The 18817-nt window shown below is 36.9% G+C and overlaps 2 protein-coding genes across 11 annotated transcripts in view; one reads left to right on the forward strand and one right to left on the reverse strand.

Moving 5' to 3' along the window:
• CASK (calcium/calmodulin dependent serine protein kinase) overlaps nucleotides 1–18817 on the forward strand; it is a 417632-nt gene that overhangs the window by 257655 nt on the left and 141160 nt on the right. For all 10 annotated transcript variants that reach the window (XM_087427616.1, XM_087427612.1, XM_087427614.1 and 7 more), the window contains one exon: nucleotides 17076–17178. In XM_087427616.1, coding sequence (XP_087283742.1) covers nucleotides 17076–17178 — 103 coding nt within the window. The remainder of the gene's footprint in view (nucleotides 1–17075; nucleotides 17179–18817) is intronic.
• On the reverse strand, nucleotides 459–6336 carry GPR34 (G protein-coupled receptor 34). Its single transcript, XM_004435021.3, has 2 exons — nucleotides 6251–6336; nucleotides 459–1671 (listed from the first exon to the last, which is right to left on the reverse strand). Exons 1-2 carry the CDS (start codon nucleotides 6310–6312, stop codon nucleotides 531–533), a joined length of 1203 nt encoding a protein of 400 aa, XP_004435078.1. The 5' UTR covers nucleotides 6313–6336; the 3' UTR covers nucleotides 459–530.

Consider the following 18817-nt stretch of genomic DNA (forward strand, 5'->3'; position numbering starts at 1 on the left):
AGAATTTTATTGTCGTTCCATCTGTTATAGAGGTTTAGGCGTAAATGAATACAGTGGCAAATCATACAGGCTTTTTAAATGACAACGAACATATATTTTCTAACATTTTAAGTCGTCCTCAAATCATTTAACTTACTTTTAAACACACTTGAAATTAGTATTCTCGATTTTAAATAACTTGATTTTGAATAACTACTTTAGTGACTTGAGAAACTATGACATTTTCTTTAATTATTCTGTCGTTAAAGCCATAAATTTCACTTAACTTTATAATCTATGTCAAAGTTGTTAGCTTAACAATATATTTTGAAAAGATTTTACATACAGATTTAAAATCTAGTGATGAGTCTAAGCTTTTTTTCCCTTGAAATATTTTACAATTAAGCAAAAGAAATATGACAAATAAGAAAAGAGCTTTGAGAAGATCTGAGCTTTGTAAGTGCTAGAACTTTGTTTCATAATTTTTAGTTCTCCAAGGAATTAAGAGGCTGTATTTTATCATTCTTTTTAATATATTTACCTCAAATGCTTTAAGAAGTAGCCTGAATTTTAGTTGCAGCAGATGTATCATGCAGGGAGTATCCTGGTTTAAATTCTGAAGTGCTTTCACTCCTGCTCGCTTCCCCTTGAAATCGTCTAGAAAGAAGCTGGCACATTATTTTGCGGATGTTACTGGACATTAGGAAATACATGACTGGATCTAAGCAGCTATTGAAAGATGAGAAAACCAGCATGATCTCATTGGTATTGTGAACAATTTCCTTCCAATAGCAAGACGACACATTTAGCTGTGAAGAAATATAGACAAATCGGAAGGCATGATAGGGAACAAAACATATAGTAAAAATGATTAATACAATAAAGGAATTCCGGGCTGTAGTAGCATATTTACCAGAATTAGGAAATTTTGACCTCCTTTTAGAAATCCTCAATAGATTCTTGCCAATCTTAATATATGAAAGGATTATTAATAGGAAAATTAGCCAGAACATTACCACAAGAATGAAGTTAAAAATTGCTTCTCCTTTTGCATTGTGCTTATCTCTATAATGGAAACACACTGTGGAATTATGACCTCCTTTCTTAAGGGTTGAAATAATCATAGTTAAAAATCCAGCAAGAGCAACTATCCATACTATACAGCAAACATAAATACTTTGTTTAGTTGTTATTGCCTTCCGTTGTTGTATAGACCGATTAATTTTTATGTAGCGATCCAAACTGATGAATCCAAGCAAAATAATGCTAATGTACATGTTCATATAAAATAGTGTTCCCACAACCTTGCAAAGAACCACACCTAGCGTCCACTTGTTTTGGTTAATGTGATACATTATTCGGAAAGGAAGGCAGAAGATAAGTAAGAGGTCTGCAATGGCTACATTAAGTAGGTAAATCTGAATAGAATTTCTTTTGCGGTGGATACCCAGAAATACATAGAGGGCAATTATATTTCCAACCAGTCCCATGATGAAAATAACAGAGTAGAATGTTATTAACACACTAGAAAGTAATTTTTCATCCATGGAACAGGCAGTAGAATTTGATGTTCCTGAGAAGTTGTGTGGCAGTTGGATGCTGTGATTAGTAATAAAGTACACTCCCTGGGAGGAGCAAGGCCAGCTGCTGACCGAAGCAGTCGTCATTGTTACAGTGTGACTTCTCATTCTTCTGTAGGGATCAAAAAGTGAGGATGCTAGATGACATGTTCCTCGTGTGTAGCTTTTGTGTCTTCAGATTTTTCCTACAACAGAATGCCAAACATTGAGTCATTTGCTATTTTAATAACAGTTACTTTCATTCAAAGCGTAAACAATGATTTATTTTCAGATATTGTGAGAAACTTTACTTTTATCCTACTTTGGACCATTTGGGTACCTACACTATATATGTAGCCGCATTATAGTATCAGAAAACAAGCAGCAGGGGCCGGCCCCGTGGCTTAGCGGTTAAGAGCGCGCACTCTGCTGCTGGCGGCCCGGGTTCGGGTCCCGGGCGCGCACCGACGCACTGCCTCTCCGGCCATGTTGGGGCCGCGTCCCACATACAGCAACTAGAAGGTTGTGCAGCTATGACATACAACTATCTGCTGGGGCTTTGGGGGGAAAAATAAATAAATAAAATCTTAAAAAAAAAAAAAAAAAAAAAAGAAAACAAGCAGCAAATATAGTAGAATCTTATGGAGTGTCCTGCTCTAATCTTTCCTGTGGCTGTGGTAAATATTCAAGGTTTGTTTCATTTATTATATTAAAATAACTAACTGAACTATGAAATCATCTTTTCTTAGGGAAGTTGCTATGGGAATAGAGATGGAGTTGAAATGACAGCTCATATTTTTCGAAGATGAGCGTCAATTTCCCTAAAGGTAGTTATAGCCACGAGTGGGCTAGGCCCACTGCTGGCCCCTGCCCAGCTTCCTGCCTTGACTCCTTCCCTCATATGTGGCGTTCATTCATTTTGACATGTATTGCCACATGGCATGTGACGGATAAACTGTGGCAGTCTCTCATTCCATGGTGGGAACAGAGGAAAAGGTCCTAAATTTCTTCCTTTTCAACTTAAGACCAAGTTGGAGGTACTAAAATCATTTGCCTATAGAGGCATGCAATTAACATAACAGACCAAGAGAGCACAGCACCTGCCTGCCTCAATAGGCACTGCACAGGAGAGCAAAGTAGCCAAACAAAACCAAGTCAGGTCAGGCAGTCTCCTGACCTAGAAGCATAGAGCACAGAGTGATAGTATAGATGGGAAACAGGAGGTGCAGTACAAGATTTTGAAAGTAATTAACTGTAGTTTAAATATGCCTTGGCTTAGGTAATTTGAGACTGTTGCTAGAACCTTTTAAGAGATAGTGTGTGAATTCCACTTGTTTGTGGCAGCAGAGAGTGTGAGCACTGCTACTTGTTTTGGGCCCTTTCCTGGGCATTGACGGCTGTGAAGACCTCAGTGTGAGAGGCCCTCATAAAGAGCTAGAAAACATGAGGTGAGGATTCCAGGAGGTCTCATCACATGCCTTTCTTAGTGACTGCCCTGTTTCTCTACAGCAGCCTCTTAGCAGGTATAACATAAAGACAGTCAGAGCAAGGTTATCAAAATCAGACCTAACTAACTCTGTTACCTTGGGCAAACAACTTAATCTTTTCTAAGTCTCAGTTTTCTTGTTCGTAGAAGCGAAAAATGCATATGAAGAACTTTACCCTGGCACATAACAAGTGCTTAGTGCAAGTTAGCTTTTAAAAAAACACCTTTTTAATCTACACAGAAATTGAAATATAATGATGTATACCTGAAATTGGTATAATGTTATAACAAATGTTACCTTAATAAAAAAAATTTTTTTTTAAAAAAACACCTTTTATCTCATTTTAGTACATGCTTCACACCTGGCTAAGTACTGCTTGGAAAATCAAGGTGAACAAGACAGAGACCTTGCTCTTGGTAAACATTTTTGTAGGAGTGTGCATTCAAACTCTGAATGCTGCAATGTAAAGTGGGTTTGAATTACAGGAATTAATTTCCAGATTTGTGTTATACACAGAGAAAAATATTTGGAAGAACTTAGCCATTCTTAAAATTCTACCTATAATTTGATCAAGAGGAAACCATTTTGGTAGAGGTTAAAATTATGATTTAAAGTTTTATAAAGGGGAAAAATTGATTCCAGGGAAGAGGAACTGGCTGGTGAAGAGGAAGTTATGTAATCACTGGTAAAAGCCTGTCTCCAGAGTTCAGGACAGTGGAAGGAAGGAGGCAGGAGGACCGAGCCTAGTCTGTCGTGTGTCTCAACTGCAGGAAGACAGATTTCACAAAGTTTATAGAAACTTACAGGCATGTTTCTGGTGATCTAAAATTCTAAAAGGAAAGGGAAATCTAGGAAGAATGGCAGGCTGCCAAAAATGAAGCTAATATGTAATCTAGATTACCAGGAAGAGAAAAAGGGCGCCTGTAGAGGGACCCGCGTTGTGTGGTTTCACAGGGATCTCGCAGAGGCGCGGGTAGAAACATCTCATAGCCACTGATGAAAGGGAGCCTGAGGCGTGACAACTGATGTGATTTTTGAAAGCTGAGATAGCTGAAATGACTTTAGAAATTCATCTGTAAGAAGTTGTTTTTTTCTTCCTGTGCTATATTTTAAACTGCATTAGGGTTAGGAACCAAGACTATTTTGTTTGCCTCTGTGTACCAAGTGCTTGGCACAATAAATATTGTTGAATGAAAGAGAGAATTTAGTAGAAAAGTAGCTAGAGTTCTACATGTGGATATTAAAATGAACTGTTCAGGTACAGGAGGGGCTTTAGTTGCATTAACAGAAATGCAGTTGCAATTGTCTGCAGTTGCTGTATCAGTAGTGTGATGTGGCTGCAACAAAAACTGACCCCTTCTTTGGTTGAATGCATAGATATGGAGTGTCTTAAGTGAAGATTGTTACTACGAATCTGGTTCAATCCCAAGCTGGTAGGACCACACCTGGAATACAGTGTTTCATCCTAGCAGTACACTTAGAAAAGGCCACAGAGCAAATGGGGAGAAAAGCTGCAATCATGTCATAGGCGCGATTTGTAGGAAATAGGCACCTTACCCTGAAGATGTGAATGCTTCACAAGGCCATGGAGAAAAGGAGTTCACCTTCTGATATGTGTCTTCAGAAAGCAGAACAAGGACTAGTGAGTAGAATTGCAGAGACAGATGTTGCCTCCTTTTAAGGAAATGCTTTTTTAGAATGAAACAGTCTATCTTGGGAGGCAGTAAGGGTTTTACCGCCAGGGATTTCGAGACTACCAATTGGGTACTTTGTGGAAGAGACTCACTGGCTCTCAATCCTGGCTGGATATTAGAATCCCCTTGAGGTCTTTTGAAAGATATCAATGCCTATCTCAGTCCCTAGATCTTCTGATTTAATTGGTCTGGAATGGGCTCCAGGCAATGGTTTCCTTTAAAAGCTCCTCGGGCATTCTAATGTGCAGTCAGAATTGAACCCTTGAGCTAGATGGCTGAACCATTAACTAGTATTTATTTAGCATTTGCTGTGTACCAGACAGTGTGTTAAACAAATTATGTTATTTCATTTACATAATCCTTATAATAGTCCTGTGAGGTAGGTATTACAAAAGAGGTAATGAAAGATCAAGAGGTTACCATCTTTACCCATGACCACACAGCTCTTAAATGAGTCCTCAAAGTTGGCACTCATATCTCTCTAGCTTGTAGGCCACATGATCCTTTTCACCAGACCTCACTCCTCCTAATCACATATGATCAGCATTTTCTTTATTAATGATGAGTTCTGTCAGCAGTATTTTGACATGATTCCTTTAACATTATCCATATTAGCAATTTTAAGAAGAGATTATGCCATCTAGCTTTACTTCTTTGGAAAAGGTATTAATCTTTTTGTTTGCTCTGTCTGTAATTGTAAGTAACTAAGTCCAGAGTTTACAGAATCACAAATCATTTATCAGAATGTTCAGCACATCCCCCAGAGCATATCTTTTCAAACTTACTTCTAGGCCTGACAGTCATCATCAAGATGTTTCTAGAAAGCTGTTAGCACAAAGCACATATCCTGAAACCATTTGCCTCAGCTTTAATCTGCAAATAAAATAAATAAATAATAGTTGGACAAGATCGCCAAGAAACCTTTCTGGTTTTGCTTTATTTCCAAGCTGAAAGATAATAAAGCAAAAGCAACGCATTTGTTTATTAGCAGCCGTCACTTAGAACCATGAATTAGATGGCTAGTGGCCAGTCATTTATTAACAAATTAACAGATTAGATTCCGTTTTAAATTTATGGCTGATTTTTGCCTCCTTTACATTGTGTAAAAGGCCATTACAAAGGCCATTTATTGATGTTTTAAAAATTACTTATTTGATTTGTTAAGAATGGCTAGTGAAGACAAGAAACAAACCACTGCGTTCACATAGTGGACTAATTTCCCAGGGGACGTTACTTGTGACTCATGTGCTATATTGAAGTGGTCACAATGGGTTTCTGATAGTAGATGGTAAATGGTTTTATAATGTTGTTACTTGGCAAATCCTAAAGGTTGCAACCCTGTGTTAGTGCTGCATTGTACCCACTACCACCCTACCCTTATCGATATTTTTCAACTGGCTCATGTAGGAGCTGCTGTACTAGAGGGCAGGACCCAACAGATGCCACTGTGGCCTCTAGTGAACAGAAGCTTTTAAATGCAGTTTGAGGTATGTTTATGTAAAACATCACATTGCTATGTTAAAATACGTACCTATTTGGCAATGATAGCAACCTTTCACTGTTTGTAGTTTGACTTGATAATGACCGAATCATTCAGGCCATGCTTCAAAAATTGCATTAATTGCTGCATACAGAATGAAAATTAAAAGCATGTTACTTTGGAAATAATAGTATCAGTAGTACATTCGGTTTTGTTATAAATTTAACTATGTGTCTAAAAAACCATTTTTGTGTGTGATGGGTTTTTTTTATTTTTTATAACTTTTTTTTTTAATTATTTTATTGAGGTCATATTGGCTTTTAACATTGTGTAAATTGGTATCCATTATTATATATCAGTTTCTGTATAGACTGCATCATGTTCACCACCACTAGTCTAGTTTTTATCCATCACCATACGTATGTGCCCCTTTAGCCCTTTCACCTTGCCCCCACCCCCTTCTCCTTTGGTAACCACCAATCTGTAAAAAACCATTTTTAAACATTTTTGTTGGGCCGGCCCCGTGGCTTAGCGGTTAAGTGCGCGTGCTCTGCTACTGGTGGCCTGGGTTCGGATCCCGGGCGCGCACAAGTGCACTGCTTCTCCGGCCATGCTGAGGCCGCGTCCCACATACAGCAACTAGAAGGACGTGCAGCTATAACACACAACTATCTACTGGGGCTTTGGGGGAAAAATAAATTAAAAAAAAAATTTAAAAAAACATTTTTGTTGAATTAACTAAAGTGTATTTTGCTTTTTCTTTTATCTAATATTCACCTTATTTACTTCTGAAACACCAACCTTAAAATTTAATTGATCTGGTAATTACCATAAAACAGTAACAATATAATAAAGAAAATACCATCTTTGAAAATAGGGAGACAGCATAATTTAATAAAATTAATATTATAGATCATTTATAATATGTTAGAAATAAAATTTGTTGCATATGAAAATAACTTTTAATTGATTCAAGTAGATCTGCAAGTCTTTATGGCAATATACAAAATACAGTATAAACAATGTGACAATATTGATAGTATATGCTTAAATACTTCCAGTGTCCTAAAGTACTTGAAGTAACTAAGAAGACACAGCCTTGTTTTAAGTCAAGTCCAGGCATAGGTATCATTCAAGCAGTTTACTCAGGATTCTAAAAGCAAACTGTTGCTAGTCACCATGAAGCAGGTTTCACTTTTAATATTCAGATAATCAAATTTTAATTAAAATAAAGGACTATTTATGTAGTTGAAATCAAAGAATACTCACAGTTCAGGCTCTCTTGAAGTAAAAGGAGCTGAACCCCAAGCTTCCCTAAGACACAGAGACTCGTCTTGCTGTGTCAGCTGAGCTCCTCCATCCGGTCGTGGTGCAATTGGTTGGGGTTGTCTTCTATTTTCACATTTGCATGTGGTAACAGGTTTTTTTTCCCTTTTCTTTCTTTTTTCAATATGACAACCCTCAGAATCGTTGTAAAAATAGTAAAAAGCCCCACGACTATGCAACAACTTTATCTTTAAGCTCAATCAACACTTAACTTTAGGAAATTATTTATCTTTTATCTGAATACTTTCCACCTTGACAATTGTGGAAACTTTTCCCTTCTCCCTCAAAATAAAGAAGTTTTATAAATTCTAAGCAGAAATATGCATTTTCTGTTTTTCCCAAGAAATGATGCGTTGTGTGGTATATGGACTTTTAAATCACAAACATTGAATTTCTGTTTCTTTCTGGATTTGTTCTAGAAGTTGTTATTCACATAAAATGGCACTTCTGTATTGAATTATACTAACATTAGTAATGAATTTATTCTTTAATTTTTTAAAGTTTTATTTGATCTGTACATTATTTTGGTATATTTTCCTGTATTCCCTTAATATCTTGGATTTATTTTCTAAAACAATCTTATAATTTGAGGACTGAAGAGATTTGTGATGGTATTCTCCCCTTTTTATCCGTATGATAAACTCTCCCGAGTAAATTGAAATATTTTCTATATTTTAAAGAAAGTAACGAAGGAATTCTGCAGTTTTTGATTTGGTCCTAGTCCAGTATTTACTATCTGTCCATCCATGTAACTGCTGGCCCTGCAGTTTAGTGTCATTTCCCTTTTTGTTGTCTTTTGAAATGAAGAAAAGTTAGTTTTTATCCTCCCCAGAGTTGTTGCCCTGCAGCTTTGTTTACTTCATGGTAAATAATATTTAACTCATGGGCTTTACCTAACATTTGAATTATTTCTGGGTACATATACTCTTCTGAACTCATATTCTCCAAAGGTCTTAGTTTGTTATAAATATGATACATGGGACAGAATATTTTTAAATTGCTAGAATAAAAATACTTTGTAGCTCTTACTTCCCCCTAGAACCTCTGAGAAGGAAGATGATTACTGTATCGGTCTGGTGTGATTTCTTTATTAGTCTGGCAGGAATTTTATGTGTATGTGTGTGTGTGGTAAAAAACACATTACATTAAATTTGCCATCTTAATGATTTTGAAATGTACAGTTCAGTACTGTTAAGTATATTTATATTGTTATGCAGTAAATCTCTAGAACTTTTTCATCTTGCAAAATGGAAACTCTATACCCACTAAACACTAATTCCCCTCTCCCTTCCCCTGCTCTTGGCAACCACCTATTTTCTATGATTTTGACTACTTTAGATAATTCATTTGAGTGGAATCATATACTATTTGTCCTTTTATGACTGTCTTATTTTGTTTAGCATAATATCCTCTAGATTGACCCATGTTGTAGCATGTGACAGGATTTCCTTATTTTTAAGGCTGCATAATATTCCATTGTATGTAGAGACCATATTTTCTTTATCCATTCATCTGTCAGTGGACATTTGGGTTGCTTCCACCTCTTGGCTACTGTTAATAATGCTGTAACAAACATGAGTGTGTAAATATCTTTTTGAGATCCTGGCAGGATTTTTTTTATGACTAAACGGATGTTTATCTGTTACCATTCTATTTCATAAAATCTAATATAAATATTTTTTATATTATGCTAGCTATTTTTCCACACCTAAGCCGTCCCTTTTCAAAACACTAATTCTGTTTTAATCTTCACTTCCCTGGTGGCCCCACTGTGACCAGATTTGAGTATAATATTTTTCTAGTTCTTCCTTTATATGAGCTTTTTCCTGTTCATTTTGAACTTTATACTTTCTGTCTCTATGTTCTTAGCTTATTCCTGTGTATCCTCTTCCCCTCACCCTTCTCTTCTTCCTTTGTTGGTATCTTAGCTTTTTATTTATATAAAGATAGAAGTAGAAAAGAAAAAATAAATGGATATGCTTGTTTGGTGCCATCTATTACTGATATCACTGTTCTCTCTTTGTCTAAATTCCAACTCTGGTTGAATTCAGCTCACCACCTACTCAAGGCCTGAACCCTGCTAGGTAAAAGGAGGACTGCTGGGTACAAACAATCAATTGTGCCAATTGGTCTCGCTTCAAATTTGTGACCACAAACCTCCAGTGGGCCCCTGTGCTGCCAGCAGTCCTGCTATATTTCCTTAATCTGGGGGTTCTCAAAGCGTGGCTCCCAGACCAGTAGCATCAACATCACTCAGGAACTTCTTAGAAATGCACATTCTTGACCTCATCTCAGACCAAGTGAATCAGAAACTCGGGAGGGTAGAAGGCAGCAAGTCTGTGTGATTCTTATGCTAAAGTTTGAGAACCACTGCCTTAGTCAGTTCTTGCTCTTATTCTTTGAAAATACTTTTTCACACCTTCACTTTTCTCAAACTGCCAACAACCCCTTCTCCTTCCCTATTCCCACCTGATGATCACTTTTTATTTCTAAGTAAATAGAAAATAGAAGCACTCAGAAGAGAACTTCCTCATCTTTCTACATCCACATCTGCCTGCATCTACAGGTGCCCTGTACACTGCCTTCTTCACTGTCACTAGGACCAACCCCCCTCCTGACTTGTGCATTACACCGCAACCCCTCTCCTGGGGTCGTTTTTCCTCTCTACAGGATCTTTCCCATCAGAACACAAATGTCTCTCTCTCTTTTTTTTTTTTTTTGTGAGGAAGATCAGCCCTGAGCTAACATCCATGCTAATCCTCCTCTTTTTGCTGAGGAAGACCGGCTCTGAGCTAACATCTGTTGCCAATCCTCCTCCTTTTTTTTCCCCCAAAGCCCCAGTAGATAGTTGTATGTCATAGTTGCACATCCTTCTAGTTGCTGTATGTGGGACGCGGCCTCAGCATGGCCGGAGAAGTGGTGCCTCGGTGCGTGCCCAGGATGCGAACCCGGGCCGCCAGTAGCGGAGCGCGCACACTTAACCGCTAAGCCACGGGGCCAGCCCACAAATGTCTCTCTTTAAAAAACAAAACAAAAACAAAAAACCAAACCTCCCTGAAAATCTCTAGGTACTGTTATGGAGTCATCTATCAGATACATTACTATGTGAAAATTTTGAATATTTATCTGCATTTTCTTATTTTCAAAACAAAAAAATAAAAAAAACGGAAGGATAAACCAAAAACTAATACAGTTACCAATGAGGAGGGAGAGATTGGGCTTGAGGACAGGAGCCAAAAGCTAGACCTCTCTGAATGGGTATTTGTTTACAGTTTTGACTTTGTAACTATGTACATGATTTATATAATTAAAACACCAAATTAAGTCAAAATCTAATTAAAACACCAAATTAAGTCAAAATCTAATTAAAACAAATTGACCTCACTGTGTAACAAATTGACAGCATAACCACAAAGAGAATACTTTTAAGTGACTTTAAAATAGGGTGGGTTTTTTTTTTACATAATTTTAGACTTACAGAAAAGTTACAAGAATAGTGCAAAGAATTCCAGATACCTTTCACTCAGATTCCCCACATGTTAACATTTTTCTATGTTTGTTTTATCCTTATTAGTCTCTCATTCTTATCTATCTCTTTATCTATTTGTCTATGTTTCCTAAAAATAAGGAATTCTCTTAATAGCCACAGTAAAATTATCAAAATCAGGGAATTTATATTGAAAGAATACTATTATGTACTCTACAGACCTTGTTCTAATTTCATCGATTGTCCTAATATCCTGTATAGCAAAAATAAAAACAAGGTTATGTATTGCATTTTAGCTGTTAAATCTCTTCAGTCTCCTTTAAACCCTTTAATCTGAAACAGTATTTGAAGAATATGGGCCCATAACTTTCTAGAATGCCCCTCAGTTTGGGTTTGTCTGATGTTTCCTCATGATGAGATCCAGTTATGTCCTTTGGCAGGAATACCACAGCAGTGTTGCTGAGTTATTGGTGAAGGAAGCACATGCTATCTGTTAGTCCCATTACTAGCAGTAGTAACTTTGATAGTGATGTCTGCCAGGTTTCTCCTCTGTAAAATTAATATTTTACCTTTCGTAATTAATAAGTATCCTGTGAGGAGCTACTTTGAGATTATATAAATATCTAGTCACTCTTCAAACTTTCACCCACTAGTTAGCACCCTTTGGTTCTTACCTGAATCAATTATGATGATGATAACTGCCAAATGGTGATTTTCTAATGCCACAATTTCTTCTACATTCATTAATTGATTTTCTACTTAAAGGAAAGCTTTTCCTTCTCCTCATTCGTTTACTTATTTATTTACATCAGCATAGACTATGAATTCTTACTTTATTCAGTAGTAGAATGGTATTTTGCCTGGGCATCCCTGTCGGATATATCCTAAGGACAAAAAAACCCACAAAGAAATCTTAAACAGCATATAGTGGTTTAGTTGTTACTGGTAATGTAGGTATTGTTATTTTGAAACTTTTATACCCATACATACTAAAGGATAAAGCAAATGAGTAATTATCTTAATGTCATTAAGTACCAACATTACTGGACAAAATCAAAGAAGTAAAAACCCTATAATTGAGTAGAAGAAGCATCAGTATGCATTGGTGATTTATTTTCCTCCTTCCAAAAAACACATATTTTCTAGCTCTGTCCACTGAAAAGTCAAAGCAATGATAACCCAGTAGCAATAACATACCTAATACTCATATTGTGGATTTAAATACCTTTTTCCACTAAACAGAAATGAGACTGTTTGGAGAAATGGCTGGTTTTAGATCTGGGGCAAGAAATGAACAAGACAAGCCTTAGATATCTTCTTGTACGTGAAAGCAAGAAAGTTATCAGACTCCTAGAGTCTCACAAAAGGACATTAGATCTGACTTAAAGGGCCTCTCACTGGCCAAAAATGTGATAATTTGAACATCAGAATGAATAATGGCTACAATTGATTAAAACACATCAAATATATAAAAATCTATAAATTCATAATAATACAAAAAAAACCCTTCATTGGTCACCTTTGGAGGTTGCCTAGAAATCAACTTGTTATTCTGGAAATAGTTCATAGCAGCTTTATTCATTATATCCAAAAACTAGAAACAGCCCAAATGTCCATCAACAGGAGAATGGACAAACTGTAGTATATTCATATAACAGCATGCTTACTCAGCAATAAAAAGAAATAAGCTACTGATCACAACAAAATGCATAAATGTAAAAAAGTACATACTATGTGGCTTCGTGTATATGAAGTTCTAGCACAGGCAAAACAAACTTGTGGTGAAAAAATATCAGAATAGTGGTTTGCACTGGAGGCATGGCAGCAGAGGTTGAATGAGAAGGGGATGAGAGAAGTTTCTGGGATGATAAAAACGCCTTGATAGGGATTTGAGTTACACAGATCTATGCAAGTTGTCGAAATTCTCTAATGGTACTCTTAAGATTTGTGCATTTCACAGTATGTAAATATTACCTTAAACATAATTTTAAACAAATATTAAACTCTAATGGTATATATGCTAAAGTGTGAAAAGATGAATTGATGGTTGGATAGAGGGATGAATAGATAGATATTTGATAAAGCGAATATAACAAAATGTTAATTGTAGAATCTATGTGGTAAATATATGGCTATTTACTATACAATTCTTTGAATTTTCTCGATATTTGATAGTTTTCTTAAAGTATTGGGGAAAACCTCCATTTTCGAACCCCTAATTATGGAGCTAGGCATCAATGGCTGCTAAAGTCATTGAATGAAAAGTTGATGTGAACTTTATGATGATGGATCAAGGCAGACAACACCTTAACCCACAGATCAATCCTGTCACTAAAATTAAGACAACCAGACATTATGTTCTTCCTGACGTGTTACAACAGATACACCACTTATGAAGTATTATTGCAAAAAAACTAAAGTTGAATGTGAATCTAATCAAGCTTCTAGACCTAACTACCAATTTGGAGGAAATACAGGAGATTAAGGAACATATTCAATGACACCATGTAGGTACCGTTAGCCAAGTCCAGATTGTAGGGGATTCCACAGGGGAAATTACCTAGTATCTTAACAATCAATGACATCAACATTTTTAAAAAAGGTACAAGGGGGAATATGTTATAGAGCAAGAGAGACTTAAGAGATACAACCATCAAATGCAGTGTATGGACCTTGAATATCATTTTGGGCTAACCAACTATAAGATGATGTTTTTGAGACAGTCAAGAAAAATTGGATCGTATGAGATGATATTAAAGAATTATTGTTAATTTTATTGGATGTGATAATGATATGGTTATTTTTTAAGTCGTCTGTTAGAAATACTGAACTATTAACGGGTGAAATATGATTTGTTTTAAAATACTTCAGCAAAACAAAATAATAAATGGTTGGAGATAGATGAAGCAAGAATGGCAGAATGTCAGTAATTGTTAAAGCTGGGTGACAGGTACATGGAGTTTTATTAATCTATTTTCTCCAATTGTAAATATTAAAAAGTTTTAAAAAAAGAAACTTCCTTGGCTTCACATTCTCTTCTAGCTACATTCCATTTCTCTGTTCCTAGTACAGTAAAGTTTTTAAAAATATCTGAATTGACTATCTCCACATCGTCTCTTCCCATTCTCTCTTGAACCTGGTCCAATGGGGATTTTTGTCTCTATCATGCCACCAAAACCCCTCTTATCAAGGTCACCAGTGACTTCCAAGTTGCCAAATCTAATGGTCAGTTCTCAGTTCTCATCTTAAATGACCTCTCAGTAGCATTTCAGGGCACCAAACCCCTCTGATTTTCTTCGTGCTTCACTGTCTAATCATTCTGTTTCCTTTGCTCATCTTCCTGACCTGCACCAGGTCTCAATCCTCCAACCTCTTCTCTTCTCTATTGTTAGTCACTCCCTAAGGGATTTCACTCATTACCTTGGCTGTAAATACTATCTGTATGCTGTTGATCCCAAATTTATATCTCTAATCCCAGCCTTCTCTGTCCCATTTTATAAGATCTCAATCTGTGTGAAACCAAATTCTTGATCCCTCTTACAGACTCCCTCTTCCCAATTTCAGTAAATGGCATCTTCATTTTCACTCAGTTGCCTGGAACAAAAACCTAGTTGTCATACTTGACTTAGCTCTTTCTCTCACACCCATATCCAGCAGCATTTCCTGTCAGCATTACCTTCAGAACGTATCCTGAATTTGGCCACTTCTCGCCATCTCGGCTTCCATCACTCTAGTCTAGTCCGAATCACCATTTTCTCTTACCTGGACAACTGCAGAAGCCTCCTGCCTGGTCCTCCTTTCTTCCACTCTTGTGCCCTTGCAATCTCTTCTCCACACAACAGCCCAAGTGATCCTTTCAAAACCTAAAACTGATCATAATTCTCCCCCACTCAAAACTTTCCAGTGGTTTCCCATCTCGCTCAGTTTATGGGCTTCATAACCCAGAGTTCTGACCATGGCTTCCAAGGCCCTGAATGATAGGGCCTTTGATCATCTGGATTACATTTCCCACCACTCTTCCCCTTGTTCATTCCTTTCCCCACGCGCTGGCTTCCTTACTCTTCTCCAAATATACCAACCCTCCTTGTGCCTCTGGGCCTTTGTACTTACTATCCTCCCCACCTGGAACTTGCTTCCACATGGCCCACTCTGCCGCTTCATTCTGGTCTGTGTTCAGATGTTACCCTATTAGAGAGGGCTTCTCTGACCGCCCCCCTTACTAACTAGCAGCTCCCTAGTCTCCAAACCTGTATCACCTACCTCCTTACCAGCTTAATTTTAGCTCGTAGCACTTAACGCTATCTGGTCTTATATTCATTTATATATATATTGGTTTCTTTGTTTATTTTCTATTTTAAGTTCCAGTTTTCTGGTTTGTCTCACTTAAGGATTTATTGAGAATGACCGAATCCACACTCTGATGAGAATTACATAAATCTCAGTATAACATTAACTTAAGCATAAATATAGTCAACAAACTATTAAAGGGTATACTTTGGGATTCTGATTTAAGCTTTTACTTCTCCTTCCTAAGAAGATGACGAAAGCATTGGCCAGGAGACCCTGTCTGGGTCTGGTTTGTATTTTCTTCTTCTGCATCATGCCCATCCTTTTCTAGGCTTGTTCATTTACTGTGCCCCACGCTAGAATCATGCTAGGGCTATTGCTTTCTTCTTCAGGTCTGTTGTCATTGATCTCTATTTGAACCAACTGAAAGTTCTTACTGACAGCAGTCTTCATTAGTTGGTTTCTGTAGAGGTTTGCTTGCTCTCTTATAGACCCTTCTGGCTACTTTGTGTCTTGCTGCAGTTTACTCACCATTCATGTACACTTGCTTTTCCTCTCCTCTTCTTCTCTCACTCACACACACTCATATACACATTTATGTTTGAGGGCTCATCTTTCTTTGTGCTAGACTCTATTGTAAAGGTCTTTAAACATCTTTGGACAAAAAGAGTAACTTCCAAAGTAGAAGCCTGATGCTTTCATTGGGCAGAGTAAGGATCCCTCCCACTTTTGTATATCATTATCAAACATCTCTCTGGGTGCACCAGCTCAGAGTTTTATTGCACAGGTTTTTCATGCCCACTATCACATAGGCTAAACCTGAACTAAAACTATGTCATTTTATGAATGAGCAAGTATAGGAGAGAATAAAAAGTACTTTTATCTTCTATGCCTGAAGAGGCTTGCCTTTTTGACTAACCCATATTTTAAGAGCAGGTCATATGTAATACCAGTTGTATTGGAGCATAGTATTTGAACAGAGACCAAAGGTGCCCACAATTAAATCTTTTCCTGACACCAGTCCCAACAAGGTCCCAGAAAGAGATAGATGCAGAAGACAAGGTTCTACAAAGAAACTCTCATTGTGACCACAAAGCATATGATTCTTAGGGAGCCCTGATCAAGCAGCTACTCCTCGGAGAGGATGTCTTTGCCCTGGACTGAAGGCCAGTCAAGTTGTCTTCTTTTCCCCTTCTCCTTTCTCACCTCCCACTCCCACAAAGAAGGGCAAGTCCAGAGAAAAGGCGAGCCCAGGGAGGGCATTGAATTCCCTAGGAGCAAGGCTCGATTAAAGTCATTAAATCTGACTCTTCTTACTTGGGGGTGGAATGAATAAAGAAAAGAAAGAGGATGGTGGGAGGGTGGACAAGATATAGTGGCTCTGTAGGTAAAATCAGGGGTTTCAAGAAAGATTTTGGCAGCAGGTGTAGAATATATTTTTCCTTAAACAAATGTAGACTGTCACTCAAAGGAAGAGAATTTTGCATGAAAAGGCAGAAAATATATCTGTCTTACTTGAACATCCATGCTTCCTGAGTAATTCTTAGCACCATACCCTAATCTTGGGAGAAAATAATTCCTGAAAAATATTGGGTAAAACAGGTAAGTCTTTGGAGAAATCAGCCAGAGGAGAGAATAGGACAAATAATTCAAGCATCCAAAATAATTCCAGGGGCTTTTTTATATTACTATATGATCGTGTTATTCAGTTTGTGTAAATTGAATTGTTCATCTTCAATTAATCCTTATCTTTGGTTTGTCTGTTTTTCTTTTCAGCCCCACTGTGTTCTCCTCGCCTCAAAGGAAAACTCAGCACCTGTTAAACTTGGGGGCTTTGGGGTAGCTATTCAATTAGGGGAGTCTGGACTTGTAGCTGGAGGTAAGAACACTTTTTTAAAAATTTCCTTCAAAACCTGGTCACTGTCAGGCTGGTATAAAACTTGCAAACTAAATGTTAGCCCATCATCTCAGTGTTTTGTACCCCATTGCACCCCACCCAACGCCCCCCAAAAAAAGCCATCATATAGTTTTGAATTTAATAACTTGTAGTCATAACTAGAATTTTAAGAATAGACTCTGTCTTTTTATTCTTTGTATCCCCAGCACTTAACAGAGAAGAGATCCCTACATACAGAGATTAAAACAGTGTTGGAAGAAGATGGTATTTGGGGCAAAGTAACTTTCAAAGTTGAACTGGCCAAATGAAGTCAAATCTAAAATGTGTGGATTAACCACTTTCAGGTTTATATCTATGGCTAATTTTTAATTTCATGCTGTTTTTCTCTTTCCATTTGTGAAAGAGTCCTGCTCAAGCCATCAATCTGTGTATTTGGGAAGAGCAAGCAGTTGTGAATGCAGACTGATTTTATTATTAGCCAAAGCAAAACATAATTAGAAAATTCCCATGCCAGAAAAAAAAGAAGAAAAGTTAAAATAGAAACTTTCTTCACCAGTGTACAGAAGTAGATGCTAATTACAGATTCAAGTATTTGTTTTTTTTTGTTTATTCCTTTCAATAGACTCCAGCTCAGAATGCTGCTCTGTTTTTAGTTCTGTTCCTTAGTTTTGCAAATTATTTAGTTCTCCATTCTACAAACTATTAGTCTTCTAGTCATTGCTTCCTATTTTCCATCTCCAAATACTGCCAGCCTTCACAAAGAGGAAAAATATGAAAAATATCAACAGAACCTTTTTAAACCTATCAACTTGCAAGAATGCTTAATTAAATTCAAATACCTAACAAATGATAAATATCAAAATAATAATCTGTTACACGAGATATTTCATTTATTTTAATTTACTATTACTAAAATATCAAAGTGGTGTTAACATAGACCATCTTCTGAAAAATGAGCTGTCATAGTTCTTTTCTTTAAATAGTTATTTCACCACATTGCCCCCTAAAATTAAATTATGTTTAGATTTTCCTCTAGTTTTACATTCTCTTTAGCTAATCATTTCCAATAACGTGAGAAACTGCAAGTTGAGTCGAGTTTTAAAAACTGATTTTTTTTTCCTAATCAAAAGTTTTCATCTGTGATTGGAAGACTAACTATAGGGTCAGGTAGTAACACATAGTTTATCATAGAATCATTGAATCTCCAAATTCGAAGGGGCCTTAACTTCTCCAGTCTTGTAATTAATGATGGAATTCTCTCATAAAATTCTCAGCAAAAGGTTGACCTCTAGTTTAATTCCTCAGATGGCAAAGAATTCACTATGTCCCAAGACAGTTCATTCCACTTTTGGAAAGATGCTTAAGTATTGAAACGTTCATCCTTGCATTGAACAGAAATCTATCTTCCTGTAACTTCCACCCAGTGGTCCTAATTCTGATGTTTAGAGCCACACTAAACAGTTTTAATCCTTCCACATGATAGCCATTCAGATGTTTGAAGACAGCTATCATGTCCCCCTAAGTCTTATCCAGGTTAACTTGTCTAGGTTAATTTAGCCATTCCTCATATAAACTGGTTCAGAGTCTCCTCACTACGCACAAAGAACGGAGCCAGAACTGC

This window comes from Ceratotherium simum, chromosome X (genome assembly GCF_057802395.1).
Source record: "Ceratotherium simum simum isolate JZ-2026a chromosome X, ASM5780239v1, whole genome shotgun sequence".
In the NCBI taxonomy this organism is placed as follows: Eukaryota; Metazoa; Chordata; class Mammalia; order Perissodactyla; family Rhinocerotidae; genus Ceratotherium; species Ceratotherium simum.

Coding starts and splice junctions, on each gene's coding strand:
- GPR34 (XM_004435021.3), bottom strand. CDS start 6,312: ATGATTCGGTCATTATCAAGTCAAACTACAAACAGTGAAAGGTTGCTA. Junction 1,672..6,250: donor TTGCTATCATTGCCAAATAG/GTACGTATTTTA, acceptor TGATCCCTACAG/AAGAATGAGAAGTCACACTG.